Source organism: Xiphias gladius, chromosome 12 (assembly GCF_016859285.1).
Source record: "Xiphias gladius isolate SHS-SW01 ecotype Sanya breed wild chromosome 12, ASM1685928v1, whole genome shotgun sequence".
Classification (NCBI taxonomy): domain Eukaryota; kingdom Metazoa; phylum Chordata; class Actinopteri; order Istiophoriformes; family Xiphiidae; genus Xiphias; species Xiphias gladius.
Genome location: NC_053411.1, coordinates 17306712 through 17322095, shown reverse-complemented (window position 1 = coordinate 17322095; position 15384 = coordinate 17306712). Strand labels below are relative to the sequence as shown.

Here is a 15384-nt window from a genome sequence, read left to right as displayed (position 1 = left end):
ACACACACACACGGAGTGCAGCTGGCATGTTCACCTCAGCTAAAGTCAGCTGAGTTATATAAGCCAACCAGCCCACATAGGTTCACAGAGTCACACAGCGCTGCAGAGATCTGATCAAGGGAGAGAGCCTCTGTGTGTGTGTCTGTGTGTGTGTGTGTGTGTGTGTGTGTGTGTGTGTGTGTGTGTGTGTGTTTTCAGAATAAGCAGAAAAACAGTGTGAGATATGGAAGGCATGATGATCGCTCTGAAGAGGGGGAGAGATAGATTGTTAGAGGAAGTTGTGGGGAGGATGGATGCAGGTTGAAGTGTGTCTGTGTTTGTTTGTGTGTGTGTGTGTGTGTGTGTGTGTTGATAGAATAGGCACAAATGTGTCTGTATTTGTTAGCGGACAGCACGGAGATGGAGGAAGACAAATTAGAAGCGTGGATGAGTTAGACGAGTGTGAAACGTGGTTAAAAGCGAAAACGGAGACAGAGAGACGAAGCACTGAACACTGAACTGAAATGAAAAGATGCGGGCAGGATGGATGTGTGTGTGACAGAGAAGAAAACGAAGTGAAAGGGTATTGTTGAGAGCGCTGCCGAGCGCTGAAACATACCGTGTATCCGGAAAACACACAATTGAGGCTGAAAATGAAGAAAGTTTAACAACCACATGTTTTTAGTCAAGTTCTGCCGCTCGCTGTCCCCTAAAAGACCTGTTTATAGTCAACTGATATGCAACAGCAAATCCGGTTTTCAAGAAACCGACCGATGCCAACTGGGTTACATTCGTAGCCAACATAGTGAGAAGATGTGTTAATTAACAAATCTGGTAAGTCTCTCAAATGTTGACGATGACTGTATCAGTAAAATGTTCATTGACAACGTATTTGATTCGTTTTCAGCCAAAATATCAGATTTTTTTAGTACAATATCCACCTATAGCAAATATTAGACGTCTTTATGGTTTGTAGGGTTAGGAAAAGATCGCGGTCTGGTTTGACACAGAAAACAGACGAACAAACAACGAACGGCGTGACTTAACGGTTAACGGAGACCGCGACCTTTCCCCGACCTTGACCCAACCAAACCACCTCCCCGTGACTCATCCACTCACAAACACGCAATCCAGGCTGTGTACGTTGTGTTTGTTCAACCGACCCGGGAGAACAGTTGAGTAATACACTGTACATGAACGTAAGGTCTAAGAGACCAAACGTCAACGATCGCAGTTATTCTGTTTCTTATATCCACCACAGCCACTTCTATTTGATTTTGAAGTATTTCTGCAACAGTGGTTAGAGGAACGACCACAAAGTTGAATCCACACCTCTCAATAAACGGTTCCAGCAGAAACGGAACATTATAACCCTCGGGAAGGAGGATTTATTGCGGGACTGTTGTATTAGACTGTATTAGTTTTAGCTGGTTGTTCCCAATAAACCTGCAGCTGAGTACATTGCACCATGACGTCAAATCCGACCGTGAAACCACAACAGCCGAAGGACCTGCATAACAATCAGCTCTGAATTGTAAAAGCCACATTAAGAGTTTGTGTGTGTGCTGCAAGATAACACACCTATCTTGCATTTGATGCAAATATCTTTGTGTTAATTGAGTCTCTGGCTGAAATGATCCTGTTTTCATTTTCTAATTTCTTATCTTGTTTGTTTGTTCCTCTGTAAAGCGTTGAGTTACAAAAAGGCTGCATGAATAACATTTACTTGTGCTCTCGCTGCAGCAGCAGCGTCAGTTGCAGAATGAGAACAACAAACAAACTATGAGTTACGCAGGTCTGATTTGATGCTGTGGCGCTCTAAAAATAGCCCGAATGCTCTCGGTACGCCTGATTCAATTGGATCCGGCATTTGATGAGGTGAGAGGTGTGATTTTACTCACGTTTCCGCTCAGATCTGTCAGTAGGTGATCGTGCTTCAGCGTGAGAGCCTCGGCTGAAGGCCTCAAATGTTCCGTATCCGTTTTGAGTGGAGACAAATCATCAACACGAGGTTTGTTACGCAGCACCTCTCCTGTATGGAGGATCCGGGCTGTTAAAGTGTCCCTCGTGTCAGCCCGAGGCAATTCCCTACCTTTTTCCCTTTTGTTTTGGTTTGGTGCTTCCGGTCATTTTCCAAGAGAGGATGTCTCTATTTAAGGAAAATCAAAAATCTGTGCGCGTGTTTTCATTTAGGGGTGAAACTCTTGAGTGTAATGACAGGTTGGCTAAGAATGAGAGTGGAGGAAGCCAGACAGAGGGAAAAGGATGACGGTGAGACAGTGATGGTCTAACGCGGCTTCTTCTCTCTCTCTTTGCAGGAACGTCACGCCGACAGTCTGATACAGAACCAGCATTACCAGGTCTGTACGCCGGCCATGGATTCACGTGTGTCTTGTTGACTTTTCTGTGTGCGAGTGTGTGGCAGATGTCTTCAGCAACAGAATCAGTAGAAACCCTCCGGCAAGCCGCTCCTTGACGGCGCCTGAACTGTCCCCGAGTCCAGAGCGTACAGTGTCCCGCCGCTCCAGGTCTGGTCCAACGTCGAGAAACAGTTTGACACTTTTAGGAAATACTCTTACGTGGCGAAAGGTAACAGAAACAAAATCTGCCCGTCGGCAACCAAGGGAAGAAAATCATATGGCTATAAAAAGAGAGGAGAGAGATGAGGGGGAAATAGGCCGCTGATAATGCACCAAGATCTGTCTGTGAAGCGATAAAAGAGGAAACAGTAGAGGGCGGTTGCTCTCCAGATGATAATTTTAGAATTTGATTTTCACCCAGTTTTTAGTACTACACTTCAAACACCGAGTCCTGACAAAGAAAAAAAAAAAACCCACAAACCCTCAAGGACAGAAAGACAATAAATTGAAAAGGTCATTTCCATTCTGGTTCTCGTCGGGGCAAAGTGGAAGACGACAGAGGCAGTTTAAAGCCACTCTCCCTCTGCTGTTGCTTCAGGGACCTCAGTCTTTCCTCCTCCTGGGAATACAGAAAGCCAGAGGTGACTTGATGCCCAAGTTTCAGTTACAACGTGTTTCTCACGTCCATCGCACCGGGCAGCGTTGGAGGAGCTGATATTCTGGTTTTCATCAGCAGGGACTAGGCTCCTGCCTTTTGCTGTCTCGGCATTGAAAGTGATGCTTTTTTTAGAGTTCAACTGAGAGTCAGCACCTTTTTTTTTTTTTTTTTAAACTCCTCGGCACTTGTGTTGATAGTAGAAGAATCAGTACAGCAACGGTACCTCGCTTTTACAGCAACGGTACCTCGCTTTTGGCGGCCGTGACTTTTGTTTCGACGTCCAGCTTCGAATTTGTCCGGCGGCTCAACCGAGACCGAGCTCTGGAATCTCGACACCTCAGCCCCGGCAGCCGCTACCAACGCAGGAGTGCCAGTGCACTTGATCTGGCGGCGCTGATTGTTGCTTTGATATCCGTCCATGTTTTTAAGGATTGTTGTAGGAATCTGTCCTTCACTCTAGCGTAGCGTGTGGTGTGTTTTGGCAGCGGCGGAGGAGGGACAGCATGCCAGACCCTCCTGTTTGGCAGTCACAGGTGTTGACTGTGGGAGGATGCAGTGTTTTAATGTGTGCGCGTGTGTGTGTGTTTACGCCGTAGCAGCGTGTCAGGGTTTGAATCACCACCCACTGAGCACCAAATGCTGGTGGATTTGTCTTTGGTCTTTAAATCAGTGAGGGTGACCCGCCTCATTGGCTGACTACTTAATGAGACAATAACATTTAAATTCATCCGTTAGGCTGAGTTCTGCTTCGCTGTGTGACTAATGCTTTTATCCATCACAGTTAAAAACACTGTTTAACTGTTTATCTCAATTGTTCCTTGCAGGTATTTTTATGCCTTAAATAGTTGAGACAGAAAATATGATATATGATTATATTGACTGTAATTTCCTTAAATTTCCTTTTGGGCTTCCTTGAAATAAATACATGAATGACTGAAGTTTTTACTTTTGAGTCATGCAATGCAACTCCTCTATGCCGAACCTGCCCAACCCATTTAAATAACTTTTGCAACTGGATTTTCAGACCCTTTATCATCTGCAACAAAATTCATAAAATCACTGACAGAATCTGAATAAATACTAACTAAATGCTCAGCGTTGGCTTCTTTTCCAGGCGTCCGAAACAAAGTTCTTTAGACTCTAACTCACCGAAAGCAAACGGCCGTTCCAGTTTTTGCTTGGGTTTTGTTGAGCCATATTACGGAAGGCTGACACTCAAATCATCATAGCACTTAGTAGTAAAGACAATGAGACTCACCCTCTGGACGTGGACGTACAGTACTGTCTACATGCGTATAGACAGTACTGTACTGTCCTGCTTTTGACGAGACAGTTTTCAACCACTTTTCTTCAGACTTCAGTAAAATCTCACCATTAACACGCGCCTCCCCAGGGGGGCACGGGAGAGTTGACGCCAGTATCCGGCCCATGTCTCCCCGTATTGTACATGAACAGCGTCTGTTGTTGTCATACATGTGCATGGAGACAAATTAGTTAGAAGTAGTTAATTGAAAACTGTCTCCAAACGTGTCCTTTGGGACATATTTTTATTAGAAAACCACAGATCTGCAAGGTGAGGCCTTACTCACCTTTTTTAAACGGAATAAAGAGGTAACAGGACAGTAAAATGTCAAGGTAGAAAACACGTTGAATGAAACAATTAAATAACAGGAAGGGAGCATGCTCAGTAACCACGGCGACTGTCTCCCGCAGGAAGTGATCCGGAGCCTGGTGAAGAGGTACGTGGCGGCCATGATACGCAGCGCCAAGACGGACGAGGGACTGACGGAGGAAAACTTTAAGGTGGGGAAATAAAAAAGAAATACCAGAAAAAGGCAGGAAGGGGGGAGAACAGATGATGGCAAAAGAAAAAGAGAGCAACATCACTGAGAGGATGTTTACACCTGACAGCAGTGTCTCTGGAACTGGTTCTGGTTCTGGCCTAACGTTGCCTGACAGCGTCTCTGCTCACACGCCACAGCGCACAAACCGCAGGTAACCACCAACCTTCCCGCCGTCTGTACCGGGACGCCCCGCAGAGCACCCGTCGGGTGCACAGCGACCGTTGCGTGGTCGCGCTGTAGTAAACAGTACGGCTTTTATCGGTACCAGGCAGAGGCAGAGCTGCTTTTCATTGCTGGAGCAAATTATTAAAACATTAAAAGCTTTTTAATATCTCCCACCTACCAGCTCTGAAGCGCTTCTGCTCATCTACAGCTCCGATCGATACCAACAGCGCACAGTCGATAATCCTTGAGGAGAGCGTCTCTGCTTTTTCTCCAAAGCTTCTGAGCCATCAATTATTCGGGGCTGTTCTAGCGCCCAAGTCCGTCTCCCATGATGCCCGCCGGAGTCCAGCTTGGGCTTTGAAGCGGAAAGTTCCTGCGGGATTTTCAATCCAAAAACAACATCAGGTGCACATCGGAGTGAATCACTTTCACACGCCCGCTGTGTTTTGTGTGTGTTTGTTCGTCTGTTTAAAATCTGAAACATCAGGTGCATTTTGAAGTAAATCGCGGCGTTTCATTCTCTGAGGAGTAAAGCCAGGTGTGCGGCATTTGGATCCCATATGGCAAGTATGGAAAAAAAGAGATGGAGTTGCTGTGACTATACGTTAAAGAACGAGAGGATTCCAGTTTACTGAGTTTAAGTTATTTGGCTCGTAGCTCGCGGTAGCTGTCTGCGTTTGTGGTGGAGAGACAGAAACCGCGTCGGAGGTAAACAGGGCGAACGTATATTCTCTGTCAAATAAAAAACAGCGTTGCTGTCCCCGGACGGCTTCGACGCTGAGCAACCAACTAACGCGCTTGCACGTGTGGTTGGAAACCAGCGAAGAAGAAAAAAAAAAAAAACAGCTCTCCTCAGAGACGGAGATGCGCTGACGACGGCTCACACGACCACGTTGCCTGTGTCCGTACGAGCGTTAGAGCGTTGAATAAGAGACAATCACAACTCGTCCTGCACCAGAGGATTATTTTTATCAGGGATTAATCTGTTTGTTTTAAAAAAAATCAAAATGAAAAATTCAGCATATTGTTTATTTATCTGCCAACATACACCATAGTAATAGATGCCAGTATATCCGCGATGAACTAATATTAGCTGATAATCATAATCAGTCATGCTGTTGTGGCAACTAGGCCACAACAGTTCAAACCAACGCACCTAAACCTAAAGACATTCAGTTTAGTTATTTAAAACAGAAACACATCTGAGAACATCCGGCGACAGAATGAATGAATTCAGTCAAATATATCTGGCTGGTTGTTTCGGCGCTAATCATAAAATTACCGTAAAATGAGACTGACGGTGAGTCTGAAATGACATTCAGTCGGAGTGATGTCCTGGCATGTGATATGTCAGCTGCAGTTTGCATCTGCGTAGTTTCAGATTTGTTTTTCAATATTTAGTGACCTTCTGTTTGACGCTAAAATAACACTGCGTTATTATAGTTTTACATGGAGAGAGTCTTCCTCCGGTGTGCCAGGCTTTACTCTCCAAACATGCTCAGCTATGTTACTTCCATCAGGCTGGTAGCTGGGATTGGTTCTGCTTTTTACACACACACACACACACACACACACACACACACACACACACACACACACACACATATAGTTCCAAAATTAGTCACTTGACTCACAAAATCACCTATAAATTCTGGGTACACAAGCCAACTTACAAATAAATAAATTTATAGATATTCACTCTTATTGGACAACAAAGAAAAATCTATAACCCTAAATACGAACCTAAAATGTTCATTTGCGATTTTTTTTTTTTTTTTTTTTAATATGATTTATAATTGTGATGGACTGAAACTGTGAGCGAAGTGTTACATTACCGTAAAAGTAAGGACCTTAAAATGAAGTGAGAGTAAGTGAAGCAGCGGATTGAGTGTATATATATATATAATATTATAGAGAGAAAGAGTGAACTTGAGTTTCTTTCCCCTTGACTGACCTCTCTCCCTCTCTCTCTCTCTCCCTCTGTCTCTCTCTCTCGCTCTCTCCCTCTCCCTCTCTCTCTCTCCCTCTCCCCCCTCTCTCTCCCTCCCTCTCCCTCTCTCTCTCTCCTCTGTCTCTCTCTCTCTCTCTCTCGCTCTCTCCCTCTCCCCCCCTCTCCCTCCTCTCTCTCCCTCTCCCTCCCTCTCTCTCTCTCTCCCTCTGTCTCTCTCTCTCTCGCTCTCTCCCTCTCCCCCCCCTCTCTCTCCCTCCCTCTCCCTCTCTCTCTCTCTCTCTCTCGCTCTCTCCCTCCCCCCCCTCCATCTCTCTCCTCTCCGTCACACATTTCTCTGAGTTTATTTATCCACTCACTCTCTCCTCCTCCTCTTCTGCTTGTCCTCTTGACCTCGCTCTTCCTCTCTCCACCTCCGTCCTCCTGAGTCCCTACCCTCCTCTTCACCCTCTGCCTCTACTAACTGACGTTTCACCTCCCCTGTCTCTCATTTAGTCATCAGTCTCATCTCTCCCGCTTCCCCTCCTCACCCTCTTCACCTTCTTGTGTGTCTCCCCCTCAGATATCAGATGTTTATTCCCTTTAAAGCTTAAGAATAAAGTTTGCAGCCTTCCGGATGAAAGTTTGGTTTATTTGAACTTTTCGTGCTTCAACATTTTCAAAGGGAAGATTGATTTATAGTCAGTTAAAATGTGCTTCCCTTATATTTTTAGACAGTGCTGTGATTGTTTTTCTTCTTTTTATGTAGATCTTGTTCCCATAAATGCGTTTTTTCCCTTTGTTTATTGACCTTTCTGACACGTTTGTCTCCCTCTCTCCTTTTATCCTTGTTTTTTAAAAAACAGATTTCATTTTCAAGTCCTTACAACAACACACTCATTTAAATATTACCGATAATTATATTGAATTCGCAACAGTCCCGTCTCTCTCCCTTTCTAGGAGCTGAAGCAGGACATCTCCAGTTTCCGCTACGAGGTGTTGGATCTCCTCGGCAACCGGCGTCCTCCCCGGCGACACTACTCGTCCTCCAGCGAGACGGCGAGAGACGACGGCGCCATGGCCTCGGAGGACGACAGCGAATCAGGCGACAGCGGCGGAGGTGGTGGAGTTGGAGGCCAGAGATCGAAGAGTGTGACCTTCGTGACCCCGCTGGAGGACGAGGCGAGGCCGGCGCCCGCGCTTGGCGTCTCCGCCCTGGTGCGCTCCATCTCTGGAATGACCCAGATAGAAAGAGGGGGAGAGGGTGAGGAGGGGGAGCTGGAGGAGGGCATCGGGTGGGGAGAAGAGGAGGAGGAAGAGGAGGGGAAACCAAAGAGCAACGGGCTGAAGACGACCGTCATCCCTCCCTCCTCCACCACCGTCCTCCCCTTGCCATCTTCATCGTTCTCCTCATCGTTCTCATCATCTCTCGCTCGTACGAGGAGTCGTCTGCAGCGCCTCTCAGCTCCAAGGGCAAAGACGGACTCTTTCAAACGCCTCTCCTACCTGTTCTCCCGCTCCAAGCGCAAAGCCCCACCCATGCCTCTTCCCCTCCAGTCCCCGCCCTCCTACACCATCTCAGACGGGTTGCTCCGCCCCCTGGGAGGCCACAGCCACTCCGACTTCGGACTCAGCGGTGTGACCAGAAGTGAGACTCACCTGAACGAGGTGGGCCGCTCAGTCGACATCAATAACCCCTCGTTCTCGCCGCGGAGAACGAACGGGCGGGACTCGCTCCTGACGCTGCCTCTCCCGCCCCCTTGCCCCTGCCAATCCCTGCACTGTGCTTCCAACATGTCCGAGTCCAGCTCTCGCCTCCTGGACTCCAGCGAGGACGTTTTCCAGGGCGGAGGCGTGGGAGGAGCGGGCGAGGGCAACGTGGACGGAGGAGGGGGAAGAAGAGGGGTGATGATGATGGGCGGGTGGGTGGGACCGTGCGACGATGTCATAGAGGACAGCTGTGAGGTCATAGAGGACTCGGTCACCACGCAGCTATAGGAGAGAGGGACAACCAAACTGTTTTTTCTTTGTTTGTTTGCAAAATAGATGAACAAATTCAGAGGGAGAGACACAGAGAGAGAGGTGGTGGGATGGGGGGGGGGGTCCAACAGTATCTGTTCAGGAACTCAGCGGGACGGATTCTGGAGTTCGGCATCAGCGGTGGTCACGTCTGTGGGGACGGAACAGATCCTCAAAATGGCAGACGTTCATAAAGACAGTTTGACAGCTTGTCTGGGGGGTCCCAGGGAACGTGGCGCAGACACACCATTTTACTCTCTTGTCAGTTCGAGCTACGCAGCTAGCAGGCGCCGGAATCTGTGACCCGCTGAGCTACAGCGCTAACCCGCTACTGAGCGGGGCCAACCAGCAAGACAGCGAGGGAGCCACCAAAGTAGCCCGCTAGTGAGCTAACCGGCTAGTAACTGAGCTAGCCAGCTAGCTAGCTAGCGAGGTAACCAATCAGTGCAGGACTCGTTTTTCACCAAGAATGTGAAGTTTAATGGCATCCTTAGATTAGACGGACGTGTTTCACTGTAAAACCAACAAAATTTGTTTCCATGTTGTGCATTTCTGTCGTTCCCCCTGAGCCTTTGCAGCTCGTTCCATAGACTTCACATTGCGATTGACCCTGAATTGTCAGCAGTTTTATAGATGTCTCTTTTCTAATGTTTGGGATGTGGGGGAAATGTTTTCAAGCCGCTGAGGAATAGTTTTGTTTGCCGTGTTGCAGTTGACCACAGGGACAAATCAGCGGCAGGTCTTACCGGCCGCGCTGTATCCACGCAGCCTTCTCGACGCACCACATTGACGATCAGGGCAAAATTACAACAAACTGTCTTTATAAACGCCTGCCATTTTCCACGCATGCCACAAGGGAGCCAAGGACGAGATTTAAAAGGAGAGTACAGATTTGTCTTCATTCCTCTGGGGATTAAAACACGCATGGTTATTATGGATTTACAAGGAGCCAAAGCAACTTTCCAGAAGGGAAATATTGTTAAAAGTTCCTCCGTGGATGTCAACACGGTGTTTTCCAGATGCCGCCTTCCCTTTAACCAAACTTCAGATCTGTAGTGGAGTAGAAATGGAATCAAATAATTTTAAAACCTCTGGAATTTGAACGGAACTACCATTAAACCTCAATGAAAATGAGATGGAATGAGTCCCACTCCAACACGAGACGTGACTAACACCTTTAAAGTGCGCAAAAAAATGTACCAGGACAAATGGAATAACCTCCCCTTTAAATCTGGAATTTCATGGATTTAACTCCGACCGAATCACCGAGACGAAAGGGAATGGCATGGGACCATTGCTCTGCTGTCGATAGCCTGCACCCTCTCTCTCTGCATCCACAAGGGCCAAGGAACTTTATTTTATCCTAATAACAGTTATACTAGTAATAATAATAACGATAATAATAATAATAAGAGACTTCAAATAATAATAATGAGGACTATTCTGGTTTCTAAAGACTGTCTTTGCTTCTATTTGAGTTGCCTACGATATCCTGGCTTCTCGTTCAGCTCTTCCTTAATAAGTACACTTTAACCTGATGAATAAAAATATGCGGTGATATTTACTGTGAGGAGGAGGAAATGTTGGACGGATGGATGGATGGATGGATGGATGGGGGGGGGTAAGGGAGAGATGAGTGGAAAGGAACGCAGGACGTTTTCCAGATGAAAGAAAGGAGAAAAGAAAGGACAGGGGAAGCAAAGAGGAGGAATAATGGGGAAAGGAAAGGAGTTAAGGCCGGAAAAAGGTCAAGGGATTGGACTGAAGAATGATTGATTCAACGGGGAATAGATGGAGAAAACAGGGATGAGTTTACCTTTCCATCTATTTGGGAAATTATTTTAAAGGGAAATTTCACCAGAATTTCATCATGACTTTTTTTTTTTTTTTTCCCTTCCTTGACGCCGCTCGGTGCGGCGACTTCAAAAGGTCGGCATGAAAAGAGGCTGTTGAATTTTCCTCTGGTTAATATACGACTGTCAGCAGTGAAGTAGAGAAATTATGCATGTTTGATCAAAAAAAACCAAAAAAAAAAAAAAAAAACACCGTTACCTGCAACGCACACACACACACACACACACGCACTCAAAATATCAGCCGGTGTGATGAGTAGCTCCCGGCCAAATGTTTTGCCCTTTGCGAGAATCCCTCCAGAGTCGTCCACTGTCTCCCATTTCAACCAGATGACATCAGCTCTCCCTCCCAACTTTACCTCCTTTCTTTCTCTTTCTCACTCACTCTCTCACGGTTCTTCTTACCCATGGTGCCTTTCTCTCTCCTTGCCTGCCTTTCGTCCCTCGGCCTCCCCCCAGGCACGCGGCGAAAGCTCACGCGCGCTCGACCCTCCGGCGGGCGCTGTGACCTCCAGCCGTCTTGGCAGCGGCGGCGGCGGCGGCAGAAAGCCTCGACCCTTTCGCTGAGTCAACATCCCAAAATGTCACGGTGTAACCATGGAGATCCTGATTTCTCGCCCCAGCAAGCCTGTAATCCTAATGTCACGTCCGGAGGCAGAAAGCTCTGCGCGGTGACCAGTGACCAGCTGAGTCCGACGCTGCTGGGCATCCTGGCCTCGGTTGGCAGCGGGGGCGCGGCCAAGCGGTTAGCGATGACATCGGTCTCCATTTGTGTTTTAAAACAGTCCGTTTTTCGTCGTTGCGCCAACAATAGAGAAAGACGGTGCGGAGAAGCGGACGCGGCAGCATCTTTACTGCCCCGACTGACCAAGACACTGCAAAAATGAAAGCATTGGTTGATTGTTCACGACCGTAGCGTGACCCTGTACAGTAATGACTCTCTTCTGGAGCAAAGGCCTCTATGACGTGGAGCCGTAAACCCTCTCGTGAAGCAGGTTAGGGTGAATGGATCGGTGTGGGACTTTGACCGTAAGACCGCAAACCTTTCCATTACCCCGGCCAACTCGTTTTCTCTGCCTGAACATGACCCAACCTTAACCGCAGAGGTGGAAGATCACCCGCTGTCAACCAAAGGTGTTTTTCCTAGATAAGCGTAAGGACGAGCTAAACTGTGTCCTGACGTTTGAGTGTCCAGTTCATGCTGTTGTCACATAACTCGCGTCCTTTTCGTCAACCGCTCAAAAAAAACCAAACATAAAATAGATGTTGGGGTTTGGTTCAAACACAGTTTCTAGTGGAATCTGTGAGAAGAACAATATCAGGTTGTCGTGTTTTCCAAGTCTGAAAGCTGCACTGATCAATATTTTTGATATTTAAAGCCAAGAAAACCTATTTTAAAAACAAGCTTTTCACTGTGAAGAACGGGATCCATTATGAACACACTATTTCCTGCCAAAGTTAAAACGGTTTCGGTTCATTCACGTGCGTGATTTCTGTTTTCTGTTTTTTGTTTTTTTTCTCTCCGCGCTTTTCGCGGTGGTTTGAAGTGGGCGGGGCTCGGTTGCAGAAAGGTGATGCCACATAATTCGGTGCACCAATCAGGATTTACCAACATTTAAATCAGAATCTGACCAACCAATCACAACCCACACTTTCCAGTTGAAGTAGATTAAAGTTTTTGATTGTTAAACTCTTGATAAATGAAACCCAGGGAAGTTTTTTTTTTTTTTTACTTGAATATTTAACGTCATAGAGAAAAACTTTTTTGAGGCTGAGTTTTCAATGTGTAATTTGAAAGTCACACTTGCAGCGACACTTTTTGAGAAAAGAACAAGCTCGTCTTAGATGTTTTATACAAACAGCGGATGAAATGCCGTGTGAAAGGAGTCGCTCGTAGTCACTGATGCAAAAAGTTGCTCTGTGACTGCTGGGTGTGTAAATAAGCAGCTGTTTTCTAACCCGTCGACACTGTTGTGAATGTGATAATATGCAAGTTGCAGCTGGTCGCGGCCAAAATAAGAATAATTTAATCCAGCTTTAACGCATTGGGATAGTCGATGGTTAACACTCAAATGATCCTCTGATCCAGGCATTAAATAAATCAGTTAGTTCAGTCTTACACTGAGGAAGTGGGGTCGCGAGAGTTTATCGACTACTGAAAACCGGTTCTTAGAACGAAATCGCGTTAATCAGCATCATTGACAAATTGTAAGTGATGGAGTTTGGCCTCAGAAGTGAGCTTTCGATTTTAGATCAAGATTAAGCAACTACAGGACACAAAGGTCAGAGCCACGAAGGGGGGGGGGTTGCTGTTTCAGGAGAATGATGGTGTGTGACAGAGAAGGTGAATAAAGAAAGAAAGGAGAGGGGACCGGTGGATGTGTTTTCCTCTGTCCCACAACACCCGGTAACACTTTACGTCCCCTATATAGCATCAATAAGGACATTTGTAGGTGCGTCTTAATGTACAGTACTTGTCCTACGCAGACAAATGTATTCTATGTTTGAAATATACTTTACTATATTGACATTCAACACGTGTCCATACGTGAGCCTCGACCTTCGGACGCCAACAGGAGCAGTTATAGGTGCTGACAAAGACGTTGGACATGTGGCTCATAAAGGCTACGTAGTGGGACTTGAACGCTGTGCACCTTTACGGTAAAAGTGACCCGTCCTGCTACGGCAATGTCCTGCTCTGCCTCCTGTAATGTTGCAAGTCTGCTTCGACTTCGGATTAATAATAATGGAGCAAAAATAAGAATTTTCAGCTTTTTCTCGACGGAGAATGGGCTGCAATCTCTTGGTTACCGCGGCAACCAGCCCGCAACCAGGGCTGCAGAGGGTTTGGTAATCGATCACGCTTCATCCATTGCCGTGACAGTCGTGGGCAGAAAAGATCCGGAAAGGTGTTTCCAGTCAAAATTAAGGAGTTTTATTTTGAAATACGTAGAAATGAACGTAGGGACAGGGAAACGGGAAAGTCGATCAACTGAAGGTCACTGTCTGTTATTAACACACACACACACACACACACACACACACACACACACACACACACACACACACACACACACACACACACACACACACACACACACACACACACACTCACACACGGACTGGGAGGACCACACATGATATTAGGCAGCACAGACACAGAGAAATGCACATGGGACTGATAATCAATCACTGTGATCAATATTGGTAAGGCCTGTCCGATCCCCCTTTGGGCCTTTTTTAACCTGCTACAGGGTGTGTGTGTGTGTGTGTGTTGCCCAGGAATTATTGATCCAGTCAGAATCCATAATTAAATTCTGTTGAGCCCTTGATTGATACGTATTGATTTAGATGAGACTTGTGTATGCGATAATGTTCGTGTGTGTGTGTCTGTGTGTGTTTGTGTGTGTGTGTGTGTTAGTAGATTGATTGATTGATGTTAGGGTAGTTATATCTGTTGGAGATATGATGGTGTTTTGTAAATAAGACAAAGGGAGGAGGGTTGAGTGGATAAAGGCCTGATCTTGAGAGTGTGTGTGTGTGTGTGTGTGTGTGTGTGTCTGTGTGTGTATGTGTGTGTGTGTGTGTGTTTGATAGAGAAACAGATCGAGTGTCACTGAAGCAGATTTGTTTTCTAAATGGACAGATGGGACAACATTTACAGACACACAGAGTGTACACTTTGACAGCAACAGGCAGTGTTGAAAAAAAAGGTTCATCTCATGCATTATTCACACACACACACACACACACACACACACACACACACAAACACACACACACACACACACACACACAAACAAACAAACACACACACACACACACAAACAAACACACACACACACACACACACACAAACAAACAAACAAACAAACACACACACACACAAACACATATGACCAGTGACCAGCTGTAGGTTTTACTGTAAATAGTTTGGGGCTGCAGAACATGTGTGTCTGTGTGTGTCCACACACACAGACACACATGTTCTGCGCACTGAGAAAACTCGGTGGTTTGTGAGTTAATATTATTGCATTTTCAAGCAAACACACAAGCGCAGCTTCCGCCCCGGAGGAGGCTGAACTCCTGTCGATCGCTGGGAAACGACGACAGTGTTTTCATTTTTACTGGTCAGACCGAAACTTTGAAAGGTTCTCACTCAAAAATCCAGAAATCACATCAGGTTCTCGTTTGTCCAAATTTAAGGACGACAAATGGGATTTTTTGGGGGGGGTGTTCATTTGTGACGTTCAGTGAAATTAGACGTGAATCTTGTCAAGTCAAGAACTCAGCCGGATCGAAATAGAGTGGACCTTCATGATTTGATCACCCGTGGATTCAAAGGCGGCAGTTCTTCTTCTTCTTCTTCTTGTGCCTAAGGGGGTCTGTGGTTTTCGGGCGTGTTCGCGCTGAGCGGACCCTGACATCGCCACTAGTCGGCCGCGCGACGGATGAGTTCACGTCCCGGGTGATGTGCTCTCCTGTTCGAGTCCCGATAGCTCGTTAAAAGTTACACAGGGCCCGGAGCCTTAAAGGCCAGAGCCGTCGACGGCGGCTGGAACAACGTTTCAGTCGCTGG

General features: G+C 46.5%; 1 protein-coding gene across 1 annotated transcript in view; it reads left to right on the top strand.

Annotated features, from left to right (window-relative positions):
* Positions 1–8931, top strand: part of trpc5a (transient receptor potential cation channel, subfamily C, member 5a) — a 74874-nt gene extending 65943 nt beyond the window's left edge. Inside the window, exons 15-17 of the mRNA XM_040141100.1 lie at positions 2298–2339; positions 4711–4800; positions 7894–8931. Coding sequence (XP_039997034.1) covers positions 2298–2339; positions 4711–4800; positions 7894–8931 — 1170 coding nt within the window. The remainder of the gene's footprint in view (positions 1–2297; positions 2340–4710; positions 4801–7893) is intronic.
* Positions 8932–15384: the final 6453 nt, after the last annotated feature.